This window comes from Pogona vitticeps, chromosome 8 (genome assembly GCF_051106095.1).
Source record: "Pogona vitticeps strain Pit_001003342236 chromosome 8, PviZW2.1, whole genome shotgun sequence".
Classification (NCBI taxonomy): domain Eukaryota; kingdom Metazoa; phylum Chordata; class Lepidosauria; order Squamata; family Agamidae; genus Pogona; species Pogona vitticeps.
The window spans coordinates 473,773-494,050 of NC_135790.1; the positions used below are offsets into that span (position 1 = coordinate 473,773).

General features: G+C 52.3%; 2 protein-coding genes across 4 annotated transcripts in view; one reads left to right on the forward strand and one right to left on the reverse strand.

The window, feature by feature from the left end:
* Positions 1-15,186, forward strand: part of XPO7 (exportin 7) — a 34,114-nt gene extending 18,928 nt beyond the window's left edge. For 2 of the 3 annotated variants that reach the window (XM_072979118.2, XM_072979119.2), the window contains exons 11-28: positions 214-386; positions 510-703; positions 1,010-1,115; positions 1,710-1,845; positions 2,609-2,682; positions 3,652-3,732; positions 4,542-4,605; positions 5,753-5,861; positions 6,204-6,310; positions 6,788-6,876; positions 7,477-7,584; positions 8,506-8,588; positions 9,291-9,505; positions 10,213-10,351; positions 12,194-12,354; positions 12,613-12,711; positions 12,855-12,982; positions 13,830-15,186. In XM_072979118.2, the coding sequence (XP_072835219.1) occupies positions 214-386; positions 510-703; positions 1,010-1,115; positions 1,710-1,845; positions 2,609-2,682; positions 3,652-3,732; positions 4,542-4,605; positions 5,753-5,861; positions 6,204-6,310; positions 6,788-6,876; positions 7,477-7,584; positions 8,506-8,588; positions 9,291-9,505; positions 10,213-10,351; positions 12,194-12,354; positions 12,613-12,711; positions 12,855-12,982; positions 13,830-13,923 (2,160 nt within the window). In that variant the 3' untranslated portion in view covers positions 13,924-15,186. The remainder of the gene's footprint in view (positions 1-213; positions 387-509; positions 704-1,009; positions 1,116-1,709; positions 1,846-2,608; positions 2,683-3,651; positions 3,733-4,541; positions 4,606-5,752; positions 5,862-6,203; positions 6,311-6,787; positions 6,877-7,476; positions 7,585-8,505; positions 8,589-9,290; positions 9,506-10,212; positions 10,352-12,193; positions 12,355-12,612; positions 12,712-12,854; positions 12,983-13,829) is intronic. The other variant, XR_012080875.2, reaches the window with a different exon arrangement.
* A 511-nt stretch (positions 15,187-15,697) lies between these two features.
* PBDC1 (polysaccharide biosynthesis domain containing 1) lies at positions 15,698-18,484 on the reverse strand. Its single transcript, XM_020780099.3, has 6 exons — positions 18,352-18,484; positions 18,185-18,250; positions 17,925-17,984; positions 17,465-17,605; positions 17,250-17,361; positions 15,698-16,790 (listed from the first exon to the last, which is right to left on the reverse strand). Exons 1-6 carry the CDS (start codon positions 18,388-18,390, stop codon positions 16,672-16,674), a joined length of 537 nt encoding a protein of 178 aa, XP_020635758.2. The 5' UTR covers positions 18,391-18,484; the 3' UTR covers positions 15,698-16,671.
* Between the last annotated feature and the right edge of the window lie 1,794 nt (positions 18,485-20,278).

Genomic DNA, 20,278 nt, shown 5'->3' on the forward strand with positions numbered 1-20,278 from the left:
TGTTCGCACATGGTAGAGACGGAAAGGGGGTTCACAGCTACAGAGCCTGGTCTTGGGCTCCCATGTAGAAAGACGGGCATTGTCTTCAGCGGTCTCTTGGAGACCCTGAATTGATGTGCCGTGTGTTCGAGTGGCAGTGCCCCAGGCAGTTCCCATTCCACCCCTCCAAGTGTGAAAATGGCAACCAGTTTCCTTTCCTTTCTTCATATCCAGCACTGGGAGTTTGCGCCAAACAGCGTACACTACTTGTTGAGTTTATGGCAGCGGCTCGCCGCCTCTGTTCCTTACGTCAAAGCCACAGAGCCACACATGCTGGAGACCTACACACCGGAAGTCACCAAAGCTTACATCACGTCCAGACTGGAGTCGGTGCACATCATCCTGAGGTAAAGAGGGCCGTGGGCAGCCCACCTGTCCTTGGGCCCTGGAAGGAGATGATTTGCACTTCGGGGCCCTTCTTGTCAAACTCTGGCAAACACAATGGTTTTATCTGCTTCCTCCGTGTGCAGAGACGGCCTGGAGGATCCCCTGGATGACACGGGTCTGGTTCAGCAGCAGCTTGACCAGCTGTCCACCATTGGGCGTTGTGAATACGAGAAGACGTGTGCCCTCCTGGTGCAGCTCTTTGACCAGTCGGCCCAGTCCTACCAGGAGCTGCTGCAGAGCGCGACGGCCATTCCAGTGGACATAGCAGTCCAGGAGGGTACGGGCTTGGAGGGCTGCGGAATCTCCTCTCTCTCTCTCTCTCTCTCTCTCTCTCTCTCTCTCTCTCTCTCTCTCTCTCTCTCTCCCTCTCCTCCCACCACCCCCAGTTGTTTTTAAAAGGAGAGGGGGGTCATGTTTCAGGGTGGATTATAGACGGAAAAGGATCCTGCCTCCTGCTGCAGCCAGTCGGTTCTGATCTTGGAGCCCTTCCCAGCGTAACAGCAGCGAAGCCTCCCAGGTCTTCGTCGGAGCTTTTGGGGGAGGTGTTTCTGTGGCTCAAGGTGCAAGTCTCTTCTGGTTTCAGGACGCCTGACATGGCTGGTCTACATCATTGGGGCTGTGATCGGGGGCCGAGTTTCCTTTGCCAGCACGGATGAGCAGGACGCGATGGACGGTGAATTGGTTTGTCGGTAGGAACTGTTGTATTCCTAAGCCTTTAAAAACCAGTCCTGTAGTGATGGGATGTTGGTAACAGCCAGCCTCCATGCACCTCTGCTGTCGCACCATCTCTCATCTCATGTTGACATCAGTAGTACCAGGAAGAGCTGGAAGGAATATTTCCTGGATGGCTCAGGGTGAGGCCCTGGATGAACATGGGGAGATCGTACAGGAGATCCCCATGTAGGATCTCCTGTACGAGGTCCAACTCTGGTGTTCTGCACACAGGCCATGTCATTTTGAGAGTTCTGCTTGGGGTAGTGAAGCAGCCCTTGGAAGTCAGTGCCCGGGTACAACAATTTTTCTAAGAGTGACAGGAGCCACCTGCTCTTCTGTCCCATGAATCAGAAGAAGAAATACATGATGCCCAGGAAGCTGGAGATTTGTAATAAGACCTGAAAGTTGCAGAACCTCAGGTTTTCCTTGCACTTTTTAAAAATATAAATGTAACCCCAGAGTCAAGCTGGAGAAGGTTGGCTCTGGGTGTGTTCTGCTTGTCACGTTGCTTGGTCCGTCATTTCCGTGGGATGAGACTCTGATGGAAGTCTGCCTTGCTGCCCCCCTAGGGTTCTTCAGCTTATGAACCTGACAGATTCACGCCTGGCCCAGGCAGGCAACGAGAAGCTGGAGCTGGCCATGCTGAGCTTCTTTGAGCAGTTTCGGAAAATCTACATCGGAGACCAGGTGCAGAAATCCTCAAAGGTAAACTGCCTGTTCCGGTGGCCTCTCTTACTTATTCTCCCTGTAGGATGTGAGCCGTGCTTCCATTGGTCTGGCCTCGCTGTCCTCTGGCCACAGATTCCCAAGCCTGCAACCATTTGTGTGTGAATTTCTGCCGGATGGAACCTGTCCCGCCCTGATCCTCAAAAACACCTTAGACGTGAAGGTGTTTGGTGATGTGGCTCCTCCCCACCTCACCCCTGCCCCCCCCCCCAAAACAAAAACTTGCTAATTTGGACTTAAATCGCTTTGTTAGTCCCAGCTTACTAAATCCAGTAGGTAAACTGGCCAGTCGCCACTGATAAATCCCCCCCCCCAATTCCAGGGGTGGGGCTGCCGCGGTGTCTCCTCGATGGATTCGGGCGGTGGGAGCTGCCATGTTCAGAGCCATCTCCCTTGAGAGGCATTCCTTGAAGCACACGCCCCCCTTGAGTAGAGTTGGAGGCAGCCCCCTCAAGCCAAGAATGCAAAGTTGACAGGATCGAGGCTCTGGGTGACATTGTGCTGATGCCACACATCTGTCAGGAGGGGTGCCTGAACTCTCTTGCCTGCCAACGAAGGTCCCCAGCAGTGACAAGAAGTACCTCCTCCGAGCGCTGCAGGAATGCAGGTCCTGCTTTTGACCGCCAAGAGACTGGCAGGGTGATGCCAGTTGCCTGGGCTTCCCTTGCCTCCGGGTGTCTCCTTTCAGGAGAGGTTGCAAATTCTGCTCCAGCCTCTAAGCTTGACTCTTTTCCACTCCTAGCTGTATCGCCGGCTCTCAGAGGTCCTGGGGCTCAACGACGAGACCATGGTCCTCAGTGTTTTCATAGGGAAAATGTAAGTGTTCCCATGTGGCGCCCCGTGAGCTTCTCTGGCCAATGACAGCAGGAGAGAGACCCTGCCAGAACAGAGCCTCTTGGCTTACAGGGGGGGGGCAGGGGGAGGACCTGATAGGGTGCCTGAGTTCCTGCCAAGCATATTGGCTGGGGGGCTCTGAAGACATGCCCACACCCAGCACTCTCTTCCCCCTCCCCCTCCCCATGTAGAAGACCCCCTCCTAGGGTTGCCGCGCCCTTCTTAGGAAGCTGAAGGGTAACAAGCTGCTAAGGCGCAAAAAGGAGCTTGTGGCCAAACCAGATCCTACCTAAGTGATGCCGCCTTCCAGGCACCTCTGGGAGGCATGGCGAGCAGCCAGATGCCGGTCTTGGGCACTCTGTGCACGCCTTGCCCAAAGGGTCAGTCGGGGAGGGAGAAGCTCTGGCTTCTTTTCAGGCGGTCACGTGTCCTGGGCCAGCCTGACCAGCAGCATGGCTTCCCTTCGAACTGTCGATGTCGTCTTTTTTGGAGGTAGGGCTGGCGGCGCTGAGTGCCCCTGGGGCTCCCCGAGGGGCTAACAGCTCTCTGCCTCATGGTGGATCTTTGGAACCTTCTCCCCACCTGCCCACCCCCGATCTCCTGGGATTCTGCAGCTGGTGGTGGGGAGTGAAGGGGTGGCACGACGTACGGCATACGGGATTGTCTTGCCCTCCCAGCGGAAAACAGGGCAAGCCCCTAAGTGTGGCCCGGGGTCGTTTGCGGTCCAGGCAGGGAAAGGGCATCTGAAGGAGAGAACTTTCTGTGCTCAGCCCAGTGTGAGTAGAGCATTGATGCTTTGGTGGTCTCTCTCCGGCTTCTGTCGCCCATGTCTCTCCAGGAGGAGGAACGTGGGTGCCGTCAAGTCCCTTCTGACTTGGGGCGCCTCTTTTCTGGATGGAGGGAATACCCGGGAGCGGCTTTTATCTCAAGTGCCCTTTTCTGTCCTTGCAGCATCACCAACTTGAAGTACTGGGGCCGGTGTGAGCCCATCACCTCCAAGACGCTGCAGCTCCTCAATGACCTTTCCATTGGATATCCTTTGCAGCCAGCGTGTCTTGGTTGGGGCCGTGGCAGCAGCAGGGCCGCGCCAACCCAGGGCCGCAGAGTGTCACGGGAAGCGTGCCGCTCTGTGCGGCAGAGCCAGGCGGCTTTCCTCGGATGCCACTTCCCCACTGCCAGACCCTTTGCAGCTTTGCTTTGTCTCTGAGTCCCCTTGCTTGCTCCCTTTCTCTTCGTCCTGACAAAAATGAGCTCTCTTCCATCTTTGCTGCTGAGCGATCTAGGCTGTTCCAGGATGGCCAAGCTACAGATCCCCAAGGGAATGCCAGGAAATCACCTTCTAGCAGGGAAGGTGGGTTATCTTGACTGACTCTGTGTTCATGCATGAAGGTAAAGTGAAGCCGGGGGAGTTTCCCCAACATGAGTCGGACAGGAAGCAAACCATGAACTGCAGCCTTGGAAGGGGGCTGGCAGGTTCCCTGCTCCACCTCCTTGCTTAACAGACTAGATGATCTCCACGAGCACAGATACGTTCTCTACGTCCCGCTGGCCCACATCAAGGAGATGCCTGCAGAGCGTGTGCTTGGGAGAGCTTACTAGCTGACCGGCCCAGACTGAAGATGGTGGTGTAGCCAGAAATCTCACAATAGGTCTGCTGTCTTTCAGAACCTAACCCTTAACACCTCCCCTCCTCTGAAAGGAATGCAGGCAAGTGCTTGCTATTCCCCATGCCACAAGTTTTGCAGCTGCAGAAATCTTAGGACCCATTTCCTGAATATTTGTCCACCTCCTGCTTAAAGGGTGAATGACTTCCTGGGCTGTTTCCTTAACATCCTTTCTACCTACAGCAGTGTTAGGAAACTGGTGAAACTGAGCGCCGTGCAGTTCATGCTGAACAATCACACAGTAAGTTGGCAACACTCGCATTTTTGGTGCTGTTGAGGTGTGTCCCTGAGTGTTTTGTTTGTGAAAGCGGTTCCCAAAAGGGCCCCTCTGGGGAACTGCCACTTCAGAGGGGAGGGGGCTTGTGCACATGGCCTTCCCTGAACACTGACAGACCTCAGGGTCTCCCCCTGAGAGCCCTGGTGTCCTGCCGTCTCTTGGTTGCTTTTCTGCAAAACACACAGGGCATCATCCCATGGCCCCTGGCGCGGGGCTCTTGAATGCGTGCTCTTGGACATGTTTCACTCTCCGCTCCCTTGGGATGGCTTTGGACTTCTAAGTCCGCTCCCTTGGGAGGTTCACAAACATGACGCACCTTCAGAAAGTTTATTTGGTCCCTCTGCCCCCGTGTTAATTGCGTGTGGGATGTCAGTAGCCTGGAAAGAGAGAGAGAGAGCTGCCTTTGCTCCCACCTTGTAAAAAAGTGGCCAGCCTCCCTGCCGAGTTGTGATTTCCGTGCCCAGAGGTGAAGCCGAATAGCAGTCGTTGGTCCAAAACGGCCCCTTTCCTCTCCACACCGAAGTCCCATGAACCTTAACCCCAGCCACCATGAACCGCTGGTCTGCAGGCTCCCTCATGATTTTATTTATTTATTCATTTAACTTATATGCCGCCCACACTACCCGAAGGTCTCTGGTCTCTGATTCTGGCCTGTTCTCTCTTCTTTATGTGTCTCCATATCTCTTGAACCTGGACTTCAGCACAACTGAAGTACGATAGATAAGACGGAACAAGCATAGTTGTCTGGCAACTAAAATTGCTTTTAGTGCAAAGAGTGAGTGTGTGCGTGTGCTTGGGATTAAAAAAACCCCTCTAGAGCAGCGGTTCCCAGCCTTGGGTAACCCAGGTGTTCTTGGACTGCAACTCCCAGAAGCCTTTACCACCAGCTGTGCTGGCCAGAGTTTCTGGGAGTTGCAGTCCAAGGACACTGGGCTGACCCAGGGTTGGCAACCATTAATCTGTAGGACTAGAGAGCTTCCATCTCCAAAACCATGCCCTGTTCCTAAACTCGTGGCGAAGAGAGCCTAGGTTCTGCCTGGCCCATGTTTCGGTGTGCCCTCCTCTGCCCGACGAAGGGCTCCTGGCTAACGCGGGTTCTCTTCTTGTGCAGAGTGAGCACTTTTCCTTCTTGGGCATCAACAATCAGTCCAACCTGAGTGACATGAGATGCCGGACAACTTTCTACACTGCACTGGGGCGTCTCCTCATGGTGGACCTAGGTATGGCACCCCCTTCTTGCAGACCCCGAGAACAGGACGCCGCACCTTCCCTGTTCTGATCATGACTGAAGGATGAATTAGGGGCCATGAGGGTAGCTCACGGCTGATCTCTCTGTAGAACTGACGGGTCTCGGGGAAAGAGTCACCCCTTGCCTTGCTGTGATGTTCTCCATCCATCCCGAGAGCTGGCTTTTCTCTCCTTGGAGATGCTTTTATTGGCCAAAGACTGGCGAGAAGGATCAGCCGGGGGGGGGGGGGGGTCGGTGCTGCTGCCGCCGGTGGCCCCAGATGGGTAGAGGGTGTTGCAGAGCAGAAGGCTATAGAAGGTGCTCTTTCTTCCAGGGGAGGATGAGGATCAGTACGAGCAGTTCATGCTGCCCCTCACAGCTGCCTTTGAGACTGTGGCCCAGATGTTTAGCACCAACACCTTCAACGAGCAAGAGGCAAAAGTAAGGAAGGTCCCAGCTTTCTCCCTGTGCCCAGTCAGCCCCTCCCATGGCTTCGTGCAGCAGACGGCCACCTCGTGTCCCAAATGTATTGGGGGCCTGGCTTACGTACATAGCTCTCTGCCACACACGATACGGGCACCTCTGGTGATGAGAAGTGCCCAGAACTGGGAACAGGGACCCTGTCTTGGGAGCAGGGTTGTCTCCCCAAGGCACACTCAAAGTAGGGCTTATATAAACTGCGCAGGCTGGCACGACGACGGGCTTCCCTCTAGCCTGCTCCTGAGCGGTTCTCTGCTCCCCCAGATGCAACTGCATTTTTAATAAGGTGAAAAGAAAGCCTGCCTTGAACCGTTCCTGGGCCCCAAGATATTTCTGTTCCTTGGGGTTATTCTTAATGGGAACGTGCTCTGTGGATACAGGAGAGAGGAGGGGCTAGTAATGCTTCTCTTCCCTGGCCGGCCTCTTTCCCTCTTCCAGAGAACGCTGGTTGGCCTGGTGAGAGACCTGAGGGGAATCGCCTTTGCCTTCAACGCCAAGACCAGCTTTATGATGCTCTTCGAGTGGATGTATCCTTCATCACCTTTGTGCATCCCCTCCCCCCCAGCCCCGCTTTGGTCACCAGAGAGAGAGGGAGGGAGGGGTTCCCTGGGCCTGCAAGTGGGTTCTGAAGTCTGCTCCTGCCTTCCAGGAGCCACCTTGAGACTGCTCCGTTCAGGCACCGGCTGCTGGGATGCCCCTCCTGGAGGCTTTCTCCTGTTCCCCCCGGGGTGGTGGTGGTGGTGGTGCGTTGGCCAAGGACCTGTGGGTAGGCAACACGGAGCCCCTGGTAGAATGCCTCCTGTTCCCTCTCCCAGTTAACCCATAGAGAACGCCTGCAGGGAGTGCGTGGTTGGAACACGCCGCTGAAGGAACGTCTGCTAAAATGCCTTGAGGGCGGCATTAGCAAGGCTTGTAAGAAGCCTACCCAGAACTTGATCTCTTCAATCAAATCGATCTCCTGCCCTCTCCTTGAGCTTGTGACCAGCAACCTGCGCTGGGAATGCCAAAGGTCTGCTGGAGGTGGGCGCTCCTGCAGCGGACTGCCCTGTTTGGTGTTTGGGGGGGGGGGGGGCTTGTCTAAAGGGACATCCGGGAAGCCATGCCGCTCCTTAGCTTCTCCTCCACAGCTATCCTTCCTACATGCCTATCTTGCAGCGGGCCGTTGAGCTCTGGTACCACGACCCAGCCTGCACCACCCCTGTGCTCAAGCTGATGGCTGAGCTGGTGCACAACAGGTGGGTAGGAAGGAGGTGCTTGGACCCGTGGGTGGCAGGCATCTCGGGCGCAGGGAGATACATCACCGGTTTCCCTCCCAGGGGCAGGGAGCGGGGAGGGGGATATGTAGAAGAAAGGGAACTGGCTTTTGGTTTCTTTCCAAACAGTACTGTTCCTGGTGTGTGCGGTATTTTTCTAAATGTGTAGTGTAGTAGCAGCCTTCAGCGAAACATGTCCAGAATGCCACTCCAGTACCTCACACTGCTAAAAACCATTTCAATAGGAATTAAAATTTTTAAAAAGCATCCAAAGCCTGAGGCTGTTAAAAAACAGCCTGGCGCCTGAAGAGCTTTTGTGCCAGTCTGGCCTCCCTTGCCCAAGTGGACAGTCGCCCCCCCCCCCAAAAGAGCCTGGTGGAGACAATGGCAGGATGCTTCTGGGTCAGGTGACCCCTGGGGTCCCAGCGTTAAGCACTAGAGGTGGGGATCTCTGGAGAAGCACCAGCCCTTCACTTGGTGGGGGAGCGCCTGTTTCCCTCCTGGGGTGATGCACTGATGCCCCCCCTCCTCCCTCCACCCTCCCGTGGGTGGGTCCCAGAGGCCAAGCTGCTTGGCTGCCCCGGTGGGTCTGTGAGTGGTGGTTTGTGAACAGACACAGCCCACCTGCCTTCCCCTCAGGCTGGGCAGGTCATCTGACTTGTAACTGAGCAGACGTGCAGAGGCAGGCGCCTCGGGAGATGGGGTGGGACTCCTGGCAAAGGCTGCTCTAGAATGTGCAGGCGGAAGGCCCACGGGGGTGTGAGTTCCCAGAGGAGAACGGAGCGGGGGGGGGTTCTCCTACGAGGGTGCCCTCTCTAGCAGTGGAAGAGCATAAGGGGGGGGGGCTTTTTCTCGTCTGCTTCAGCCATGGGGCAATGGGGTTGCTTGCCTTCTTCCTTTCAGGTCCCAGAGGCTCCAGTTCGATGTCTCCTCACCCAACGGCATCCTGCTTTTCCGGGAGACCAGCAAAATGATAACTACCTATGGTAGGTATTGGGGGGGTGGGGGGGGAAGGGAAGGGATAGCCGTCCCCTTTTCCTGCAGGGTTGTGTGTGAGGTGAAGGATTGCCCTGCTTGGCAGCTGTTCTGGCCTTGAATTGGGCGGGTGAGGACGGGCTCCCAAGCTCAGCTCCTCTCCCCTGAAACCCACATGGGCCGGGGGGGGGGGGGAGCTCAGAGTCCAGCCGCTTCTCTGCTTTCAGCTGAACAGATAACCCCACTCGGATTATGCCGTGGTTGTGTGCCTTGAGTTCATATATTACAGTGTATCAAACGCAAAGGAGCAAAACATACTTGGCAGATTATGCTAATTTATCTGCTGTAATTAAAGAGACACAAAATGAAAAACAAGCATTTACTAAAAACAACAAATGCTTTCGTAAAAATGTGCCCCTGCTTGGCCACCTGGTGCTTTGTCTTTGTGGTCTTACAAGGGAGGACAAAGGCAACTGCCTCGCAGGGTGGCTCTTCCAAATCTTATCCAGGGGGTTGTGTTATTTGGGGGTCCTTAAGGGAGATCCCTCTTCACTTATTTTCAGAGACCACATCTTAGGGGTAGGAGGACTGCCTCCTGCCCCCTCTGACCTCAGACTGAAGCATCTTGAGGATCACAGTCTTCAGCGCAAGGGGTAAAGGGGGCATGCCCTGGGCCGTGTTGGGACATCAGCTCCTTTTCTGTGCCTTTGCAGGGAACCGCATCCTGACCCTGGGGGAGGTCCCAAAGGACCAGGTGTACGCCTTGAAGCTCAAAGGGATCTCCATCTGCTTCTCCATGCTCAAGGCGGCTCTGAGTGGCAGCTACGTCAACTTTGGCGTTTTCCGTCTCTATGGAGATGATGCCCTTGATAATGCCTTGCAAACCTTCGTCAAGCTCCTCCTCTCCATCCCACACAGTGACCTTCTGGTAAGCCAGGATCCCACCCAAGCCCACCCTGTTCTCCTAGGGGGTGCCTCAGAGCCTCAACTTGCAAAGCTCCCCTCCTAGCCAGCATGGTTCCATTAAGATATCCTCTGTGTGAGAGAATACACAACCATTGGCATGCACTTATCCGTTGCAGTCCCGACAGGGGTCTCGGAATGGGCGGCCAGAGAAGATCTGCTTGGTTCTCTTTCTCCCCCCCCCCCACTCTCCAAAGGCAATCCAAAGTAGAGAAAACCAGACACACGCACACCCCTCTTGATTGCATTGCAGGGTCTCAGTGGGGTGATCTTCTTTCTTCCTGGAGGGCCTCCCCCCCCCCGGGACACCTACACAGTTTCTGAGCCATGGGCAGTTGCTGTCGTCTGCTCCTTGGGTGCAGCCAGTGAGGAGGGACGGATGCTTCCTTTAGGAGGAGGAGGAGGAGCAAGCAGCCGGCCAGCTGTCTGAGGGTTGGTTCATGAGAGGTCATCGCAGGGCCTCTGTGTCAACCCTTCAGCAAGCTGAAGACTGTCTGTCATGGGGGTGCTTTGAAAACAGCTGTCCTCTGAAACTTGGGCAAGCAAGGCAGGGAGGGGTTGCACTGGAAGGGGGGCAGGGGTGGTTCCCGGGGCTGTACCCACCTCAGATCGCCCTGCACACCGAAGGGCTCTGGATTCTCTCTCATGCTCCCTCTTCTGTCTTTGTGGCAGGATTACCCGAAGCTCAGCCAGTCCTATTATTCTTTACTGGAAGTCCTTACCCAGGATCACATGAATTTTATAGCTAGCCTGGAGCCCCACGTCATCATGTATATTCTTTCCTCCATCTCAGAGGGCCTCACAGCACTAGGTGAGTGCGCACTTCCTTGGACCCTACATGTCTCACCGAGCAGAGCAGGATCCTGAAGCAGGGGGTGGGGTTATGTAGCCCCCAGGCGATGGGAGTGCAGCTCCCCTCAGGTCTCGCCCGTGCAGCCGTGGATAAGGGCCAGCAGGCACTGGAGGAGAAATCATAGGGGGAGATTGCAGTGGGATGGCACACCTCTGGATGGCAAAGGCTGCTCTGGGACATGGAACTGCAGCACAGTGACAGAGACTGGGGGTGCCTTTTGGGTCTCTGCAGCCCTGCGTTATTCAGACAGGTCCCCCCCCCCATTCCTCCTGGCCAGCAGTGCAGCTGAAGCTTTGTTAACGCGTCCGTGAGAAACATTCTCAGCAGCCATCAAACGTTGTCTTCTTGTTCCAATGAAGGCCCCTGGGCCTCAGCCTGGCATCTTCCTGTTGCTGTAGGGATGTCGTTTCTGGGAAGAATGGTGCCTGCCTGGTCCCTCAGCAGAATGGCCGTAGCATCCACCTGGCTTTTTCAGGCACTCTTGGCTGTCTCTGGACGATTCATTCCTGCTGGCCGGCTCTTGGTGCAACTTGGTGTAGGACACAGAAGGGGGAATGGGAGCCCCGAGGAGGATTCCAAAACCCCAGGGCTCTTGACTGTCTTGCATATGGAACACCAAGCTAGCTTGTCTTTTTTTGTGTGTGCCTCGGAAGATACCCGAGGTGGCCATTTGGCCGTGGTGTCCTGCCCTGAGTGAAGGATGGTCCTTTGCCATCTGAAGCCAATACTCTCCATATTTTGGTTGGGTACACCACCCAAACTTGTTTCCACTGGATGGAAAAGCCATCTAGTTTCTTTCCAGTTGTGTTCTCCAACCGTGAAGAGACTCTGCCTGTTTTGCTGGGAGCTGGTTCCAAATAGACATGGTCTTGTGGCCCAAAAGAGATGCTGTGCCTTTAGTGGCTTCTGCACTGCCTAAGGCACAGCCTGAAATTCCTGCAGCCCTTGGGGGAGCCAAACAATGAAGACACGGAAGTTCATCCTTTCTTCAGATGAGAATTGAAGGCACCTCTTTTTTCCCCTCTTTTTTCTTGGTTTATCAACTTATCCAGGAGATAAAGATCTTACCCCAGTATGCGTTATGGAACGGAGCTACCAAATGGTGCACAGAATAAGTAATGCAGTCACGAGCCATCGCTATGTGCGGCTCTGACGTCCAGCTCTTCCAGTTTTACAACTAAAATTAATACCTAACTGAAATATAAGGACAGGACGTTTCTGGAGATTGTTCATTTATAGGGTCATCATAAGATGGAGGCAGCTTGATAGTACTGAACATCAGCAACTGAAATATCTCTTCACCCCTCAAGCTAGACTAACTCCTTTGTAGCTCTTTCCATCACCTTCACCCTAAGGTTTCTGTAGACTTTAGATCTGTTCACTAGTAAATTCCTCTTCAGTTTCTGCCACTTATAACATACAGACGTAACCTGGTTGGTCCTGGTGGTCTTGGATTATAAGCAGTCATGTCAGAGGGAAGTATCCTCCTAACCGGCTGTTTGCTAATATGCCAGTCCTCAAGGCGCATCCCCCAGCTGAAGGAGTGGCAGATGAGAAGATAGGGAGTTCCCACCTTCTCAGAGCTTGTTCCACAGAGGTGTCCGAGACATCAGGAATTGGTCCTTGGGTCATCCTGGGCGGTGGCGGCAGCAGAAGTCTATCGTTTCAAGTCCCACTTTAGTGGTCCCTGCAAGAAGACTGGAGGGCTGCTGCCGCCCTGGGGTTGGTGGGCTCTGAGCGTGCCACGCCTCGTGTCGAGCTAGAGTCCAGCCACTCAGCCCCTTTTTCCTGTCCTTCTAGACACCATGGTTTGCACAGGCTGCTGCTCCTGCCTGGACCACATTGTCACCTATCTCTTCAAGCAGCTGTCACGCAGCACCAAGAAGAGGACAGCCCCTTTGGTCCAGGAGAGCGACCGATTCCTGCACATCATGCAGCAGCATCCTGAGATGATCCAGCAGGTGAGAGCTGTTGGCAAAAAGGCTGTTTGGCCTTCAGGATACAGGTGGCCGTGTCAGTTCCCAAGACTCAGCCAATCAAAGGAGGAGCACACACGCCACTAGATGCAGATCCCTGTCCCGTCAGTCGTGATGGGTTTGAGACCTTTATCTTTCTAAAACAGATCTTACTCTTTAAACTGTTCAATGACACATTTCAAACACGCACTGTGAGCGGTGAAAAATGGTGGCACTTGGCTTAATCTTCTTCATTCCTTCTAGATGCTGTCAACGGTGCTGAATATCATCATCTTTGAGGACTGTAGGAATCAGTGGTCCATGTCCCGGCCTCTCCTTGGCTTGATACTGCTCAATGAAAAGGTAAGGCAGTCCCACAGGTATTGTGCAGATACTGTGGGCCAGGATACTGTTGGAAACAAGTGCTCTGGGTCCCTTTAAGCACACAGGTCCCTAAAGTCATCTCCTGCTTCCTTCTCTACCTCTCCTGTGCTCCCACCCCCCAGTACTTCTCGGACCTAAGGAACAGTATCGTGAACAGCCAGCCCCCAGAGAAGCAGCAAGCGATGCACCTCTGCTTTGAAAACCTCATGGAAGGCATTGAGCGGAATTTGCTCACCAAGAATCGGGATAGGTCAGTATCTCAACTGGGAGCAGCCTGTGAGAAGCACTCCTGTCAGGGGACCATTACCAGCTCTTGAACATAACATGTCTTGAGAGGGCCTGTTCTTAGCTTCCATTGTACAGCAGCATCAGTAGACAAGTAAAAGAACTGGTTGAGCAGTTCCATCTTCTGCTGTGGGGAGGGAATTTTCTACAGACAAGAAAGGGAGGACATTAGGAGTGTTTTCCAACCTGGAAAAAACAATACAGCAGTGAGACAGACTCCGGAGGACACATCTGGAACTTCTAGGAACATTTCAAAATAAATCTAGGCAGGTTGTCAGATGGCTATATATTCAAATGCTAGTATGTTCAGTTTATCAGGCTGGTTAAAGTTTATGTGATTCGTTGTACAAAAATTTACTGTCAAAGAACTGAAGATTTTCTAGTAGTGTATGTGGGACAGATGGGAAAAACTGGGATAAGACGTGAAATGCAGAGGCAGAGAGAAGTATTGGTGTGGGAAAAGACTATTAACTCTTCAGGAAACCAGAGCCACAAAGCCCGAATCTTGAAAAGCCCTGCCCCACACTGACTGCCATGTTGCCAAAGCTCTCCTCCAGGAAAGATTAGACATTCAAGTGGGCGGGTTTGTTTTTGCTTAGACATAACTAGAAATGGAGGGCCTAAGCCTGCTTCTACCACCAGACTCCCATTTTAAGTGACCGTCTGGGAAAGCTTGTTGCCATTCGAAGCTGGCATTTTAAAAGTTGGCCAAAATATCACACGGATGCTTCAGGGCCACTTGTAGGCTGTGCCATAGCTAACCGGGGTTTTTTTCCCCTTCCTAACACAGTTTTGGTTTGCATCTTTGGCAGATTTACACAAAACCTGTCTGCATTCCGGCGGGAGGTGAACGACTCTATGAAGAACTCCACCTACGGGGTAAACAGCAACGACATGATGAGCTGACGTCTCGTGAGAAGCCTCTCTCTGGCATAGGCCAGGGAGGTTAACTTTTCCGATGGAAAGACAAAAGGGCATTTCTGATCCCTGCTGGTCCCTGGGGCAAGGCTGCAGGAGGAGGGGTGTGAAAAGTTCACCAGGGCAGGGGGCTTTTTTCCTTGCGAAAGAGTGGTGGCAGATCAGCGTCTCCCTGAGTGAATGTCAGAGAGAAACCCCTGTGTCCTGCCGCAGCCTGCCTTGTATAAACATGTACATTTTTTCATAACATTTTGAACAAGGTTTATATTGACTCAAGTTTAAAAAAAAGTGTGACTGAAATTTTTACAGAGTTTAGTGCACCAATGCTGACGTGAGGGTTGTATGCAAGTACGGAAGCTGTGTGTCTCCTGGCCACCTGCCATGTTACTGGGTGAGGGGTGTGTGAAAGTACAGAGTTATATTTAGTAACAAGTGTAGAGAGAGGCACAAGAAGTGTGAAGTTCCAAATGTATATTTTTCTTATACATCCCCTGTAATCTGTACCATCCTGCCCTGATCCTCCCCTCTTGTTAGGAACTCAAAGCCATGCTCCGTGCTGTTCCATGAGTGTATGTTCCTTGCCCTGTCTGTCAGCACTTCCTTTCTAGCCTGGTCCCAGAGGCCAGCCACAGAAAGTCTGTGCTGTATGTCTGCACCTCTTCCTTAGCGCATTGCACCGGGCTCCTTCCTTCCTTCCTGCGTGAATCTCCTTGCTTCCCAGCTACCGGGAAAAGTGTGGAGAGGCACTGGCGACTCATGGGCCCCACACCCTCTTCTTCTCAAAACACAGCTGCAGGGAGCAGCCTTGCCTCTTCTCCCCCAGTTCCCACTCTTCGTAGGTGGCTGCTGGCATTGACAAGTGGATGTGGGGAGGTTCTTAGAGACACAGCAAGCTGTGCAACACAACCCATTGTGTCTAGGTTTCCTCCTACTGCTGCAACAACTTTGTGGAAGGTTAAATTTACTTTTGAGAAAATTGGGGGGGGGGGAGAACCTGTTTGCCTTGTACTTTCCCACTCTTCTTGCTGCTAATTCTGAGCACCCCGTAGCCCAGCTCTTACCGGTCTTGGTTTCTCTTCCCAGATAGCACCACCTCAGTTTTATTTTTTGTTTTTCCCCCTCTGGCGATTGTGTGTTGGGTCCTTTTTGTGTGAGCAGATTGCTGGATGACTTGTAAGGGTGTTTGCTGCATACAGTGTAAGCATTGTGGCTGCAAATAAACTTCAGTGGTTTCTACTGAGCTGTGTGCAACCAGGGCAGAGTGTTACTCTTGTGTGATGCAAAGGAGGGTGTTTGAAAAGTACAGACACTGAGTGGAAGGCTGGAGACAAGTGCCATCAATTCAGTTTTAACTAATAGAAGAATAAGATGGTAAGTAAAGTGTATTTTCAATCTCCTCTAGCTTCTTTGTGGTTTACAAGCACAGGTTTTTCTGGGGCTTTACGGACTGCATCTGAAACTCTGGCTTAAAGTAGAAGCTAAGGAGCTAGCTTCAGATTTCCTTATCCTCCCTCCATCTGGGGAAGGCAGGCTGCTTAATAAAGGAAGCAGCAGTGGAGCTGGATGATGGTGATGGTTCAAGACTGGGCTCACCTTTCCACCAGGTAATGGCTCCCGTTCACATCAGAGGAGGCAAAAGATTTGAAGGAGACTAAGGTTTATGTACTACTTTAAGCCCAAAGAGAAAAGGCATACATGGACTGAGATTAGCAGCACTAAATCCACAAGCAGTTATTTCAGACAAAGGCTGTAAAGAGAAGGATGACAGGTTGTAGCAGTATTTTATTTAAGCAATCTCATTACCAGCCTTGGAAAAAGCACATCGTTTTTAAAAAGAATCAGCTAGTTATAAGGCTCAGCAAAGTAGCCATCTACAGTTAACTGTCTCATTTGTCAAAGTAACTGATATAGTTACTCTCTGGATTCTAAAAACACTGGCTGAAATTATTCTGCTTTGTATAGTAAGTCACACTAGAGTAGGCCCATTGAATCAGTGAGGGTGGGTGAGTCAGCCCCTCCATAAATCCCACTGACTCAACTAGGCCAACTTTAGTTGCAACTTCAGCCATTATGTAGACAGAACCTAAGCCAAACCACTTTAACCAGGAAAGTAACCAAAACAGTGACTGTTGCATTAGGTAAAGCTATCCTTTGCTAAGTTACAGTTACAGTGTGGTTACTGTACTTTTGTTAGAAAAAGGAATTTGATCCCATATGTTTACTTGGAAGTAAATCATCCTGAGGAAAGTCTTCTTGTGCCTGCATGATTGAGGCTTAGTTGCAGAGAGTTGCTTGCTTTGTCTTGACAAATGCCAGCTAGAGTCCTGCAGGTAGCTTTAATGTTTACCTTAGACTCTACAGAAAGTCTCAACATTCATACTGGAAGAAGCTGTATTAATTCCAGTATTTTGTGTGCTACTGAAAGAGGGTAGGAAAATCAGGTTCCATTAGAACTCACTTCTACTGCCAATTTTCATGGGTTATTTTTTATTGGCACTGTGCTCAGTCACTTAAAGTTACAGGAGCCAGTTGCTGCAGTTGAGCCCCCAAAATACATAATTCTGTCCACCATGGAGGTCATTTTGGCACTGAACAGGATTCCAGCAGCAGTTGTACTTTTGCATTTGGCTAGAAACAGGAACAGTCAGTTGCTCAGCTAGAGCCGACCCTGCAGCAAAGCTAAGACCCCTTTTTCTTTTGAACGAATGGCCTTGACTGGAAAAGCAGACGGTCTTGTCACCCAGAGCTGGACACTCCTGTGTGTGAGCTGGCTTTCTTCGCACTGTCATAAACAACGCTGTTGTAGCCCTCTCGGTTACGGGCTATTTCAACGGCAAAGAACTGGATCCTGGTGGCTGAGAAGAGACGTTTCTTTAAGGCGGGCACAACCCTAAGCATCACACTCAGTTTATTTATTTTTATTTATTTATTTGATTTATACCCCGCCCATCTGGTCTAAAAGACCACTCTAGGCGGCTTCCAATATAGTAAAAACAGTGAAATAATATAATAATATAATATAATAATAATATAATACTCATCATCCCTCTTGTCACACAAAAATGTTCAAAAAAAGATGGCAGGGAGAAGATGCACTGCTTGTGAAAAGGCTGCTCCTCTAGAAAGGCCATGGTCTGTCTTTGTGCAAGAGTTACATATCCCAAGGCTAGCAAAGCAGCACACACAGAACATGTATCATTTTGCCTGAGGGGAGTTCATCTTCACCAGAAAAACTATGACAGGCAGGCAGCCATTTCCATCTGCCCCCAGAGCAGGTCTCCCCAAACCAGGCATAGGACACACAGGTTTCTTACCAAATATTGTATTCTCCTCTGTGTATCCTTGACTGCAGTTCAACCTTAGGAGAGTGCCGTAATTAAAGTCTTCGACTATCCCATCAAACTGCAAGCAAAATGGGCGCCACTTCTACATACAGGAAAGACAAAGAGTGATTTTTCTGCCCAGAAAACCTGGAGTACGGAGCCAGAAGTTGAAACTAACACCTCCCTACCTCCCACCCAGCACCAACCTCTTTGGCAGGTTCAGATTTAAGGTCCTCTGGGTCAAGCACACCAATTCCAAGGTCCTTAAAGGTCTTCCTGAATTCGGCATAGATCTGGTCATCGACTTTGGTAAGCTTCAGGAATTTGGGGTCAACAGAAGAAATCAGCTACAAAAGGAAAAGATGGAAGAGTAAAACCAGCTAGGAAATGGGACTGGGTTTGCAGAGAGCAGGTTTTCCAAATCAGGTTCCCCAAATGACAAGATAGGCGAAGGGTCGGGAACAAGCCGTGCTTCTGCGCACCTGCCACAGGAAGCAGAGCTGGCTGGCCTTTCAAGAGCAACTGGCCAGGCAAGGGAAACGGACACGGAGCCGAGGGCTGCGCCTCTGACCCTGCCTGTCGAGGCCAGGAAGGCCGGCGCCCCATTTCTCTCAAGAGTAGAGCTCCCTGGGTGTCCCCGGGCCCCCTTTCTTCGGCGGCACTCACGTTGAAGTAGACCTCGGCGTGCTGGAAGGCCTTCATGGCCCACACCATCTCCACGCTGGGCTGCACAGAGAGAGAGAGAGAGAGAGGACGGGGCCGTCAGCAGCGGGGCCCGGAAGGGGACTGACGGAGGCAGAAACACACACCCACACCGGCCAGTGTGTGTGTGTGTGTAAAGGGTGACCTGCCGGCTTGCCTCCTCCCTCCCTTCCCCTCCTCAGCCCAGCCCCGGCAACCTTTCCCGGAGGACGGGCGGCACTCACGTCGTTCCCGAAGGCCTCGGCCGGCAGCGAGAGCGCCTGGGCGGCGGCGGCGGCTTCCCGGGCACCCTGCAGGGGAAAAGAGAAGCGGAGAAGGAGGTCAGCGGGGGGGGAGGCGCCGCCAAAGCGGAGGGAAACCCCTCGCTCGCCCCAATCCCTCTCGGGCTCACCAGCGCAGCCAAACCTCCTGCTTCCGTGGGCGCCGCCATCTTGCCCCATCCCGCGCATGCGCTGCTCCGGCCGAGGCTCAGGAGGCGCCGCCGCTTTCGTCACCCGGAGGCTCCGCCCCCAAAACGCGACGAGGGCAGGCGGGGGGAAGGCCTACTCCTTGATTTGCCCTCCGTGTTTTTATTGCTAAGGCAGTGCTGGCGTTTTGGCCTCCCTGCCCCTGTTTTGTGGTTGCTATGGTTACGTACTGGAAGGACACATCCTGAAGTGGAGGCTCCCATACTTTGGCCATCTCGTGAGAAGAGAAGACTCCCTGGAAAACCCCCCAATGTTGGGAAAGTGTGGAGGCAGGAGGAGAAAGGGGACGACAGAGGACGAGATGGATGGACAGGGTCATCAAAGCGACCAACATGACTTTGGCCAAACTCCGGGAGGCAGTGGAAGACAGGACGGCCTGGCGTGCTCTGGTCCACGGGGTCACCAAGAGTCGGACACGGCTTAACAACTAAACAAAATGGCTACTTACCAGTCGGTCCTCCTCCTCCTTCCCTGAACCCAGGGCAAGACACGTGGCTGTCCGGCCTGCCTTCTCACAGCAAACCTGTGAGGTAGGCCCCCTTAGGGGGTGAGAGCAATGGCGGACGAATAGACACGTTGAATGCAGTCAGAAGTGCAAACAGACGCCGGGTCCTTCAGGCCTTTCCTCCTTGAAGCTGACAGCCTCAAAGACTTAGGCAGCAGAAAGACATCCCCGGTTTCTTTTTGGCACTGGCAACAGGGAGGGGAAAATCCACCAGGGAGAGGCAGAGAGAAGAGAGTGACTGACAAGTCAACTTTCTAATCCTGAATTAACAACCAGCCAAGCTGGTAGCATAAATCATCACTTCAGCGTCCCACGTGACAGCTAAAGCCTCTTTAAAGCATTGCTATCCTGCACTGGGAGACAGATTTATGCTTTAGGAATGAAACACAGCTCACAATAAGCACTAGAAGGCAAAACAACCTTGTGTTTTACACTTTAAAAAATTCTTAAAACTTCAGGCCGACTTGACAGTTAAGCATGCAAACAGTCGCATTTGGGCAGCTTAACACACCAAGGAAGCTAAGGATGACCCCCCCCCCCACACACACACACACACACACACCCCTCTGCATCTCTGGACTGAGCTTCAAGCAGAGTGGGTAACAGCTCTCCCTGCATTTGACACAAAAACTAACCTGTTTTTGGAAAGGGGCCAGTGTTGAGAGCCCAGCTAAGGAAATGCTGCAAATGAGTGTAACTGGCACCTTTATTAACACAGTTTGAAGGCCTGACACTTCCCTTACAAATTAAGGTGGAGATCTCATGAACTAAAAGCTAGGCTTCTTTCTGTTTCACTGCAGAGGAAGAAGAAGCCTGTAATATTTTTATTTTCTAAGGAAAAAAGCTCTTGTGATCTTAGAAAAGGATACATCCAATATCCTACGGACATCCTTTTCAGGCTTCTGGTGCCATGAAGAGAAGCCCTCCCTCAAACCACAGGATCCCTGGCAGTGGCACAACATGAAGCCCTAGTTATTCCAGTTCCTGTCAATACAGAGGTACTTGCTGCTAGATCAAGTGACTCTTTACGTGGAAGGTGGTTAGCACGAAGAAAAAGAATCACATAATGTAAGGACCAAAAGAGGATTTTCATCATAATTCTATGAGAGATGGACAGTCTGGCTTTTGGTTAAGGCATCATTTATTTTTTAAAAAATAGGTGGGGGCAGTAAGCCAAGCTGTGAGGTCTCATGAACAGATGGTAGTCAGTGGTTTAGGCATATTATTATTATAGGCCTAGCCTCTTCAGGAACGTTTTGGAGTGGGGGGGGGGTCCTTGGCTCCCATGAGGATGCTTCCCGAGGCACACGCAGCCTGGGAAAGTGGTGAGCTTTCCTCTCTGGGCA

What these genes read in the sequence shown, in the direction of transcription:
- PBDC1 (XM_020780099.3), bottom strand. Translation starts at nt 18,390, where the DNA reads ATGGCGGCGCCCACGGAAGCAGGAGGTTTGGCTGCGCTG. An exon ending in CAGGAGGTTTGGCTGCGCTG is followed by an intron (nt 18,251 to 18,351) that starts GTGAGCCCGAGA and finishes TTTCCCCTGCAG; the next exon opens with GGTGCCCGGGAAGCCGCCGC. An exon ending in AATCTGAACCTGCCAAAGAG is followed by an intron (nt 17,362 to 17,464) that starts GTTGGTGCTGGG and finishes TCCTGTATGTAG; the next exon opens with AAGTGGCGCCCATTTTGCTT.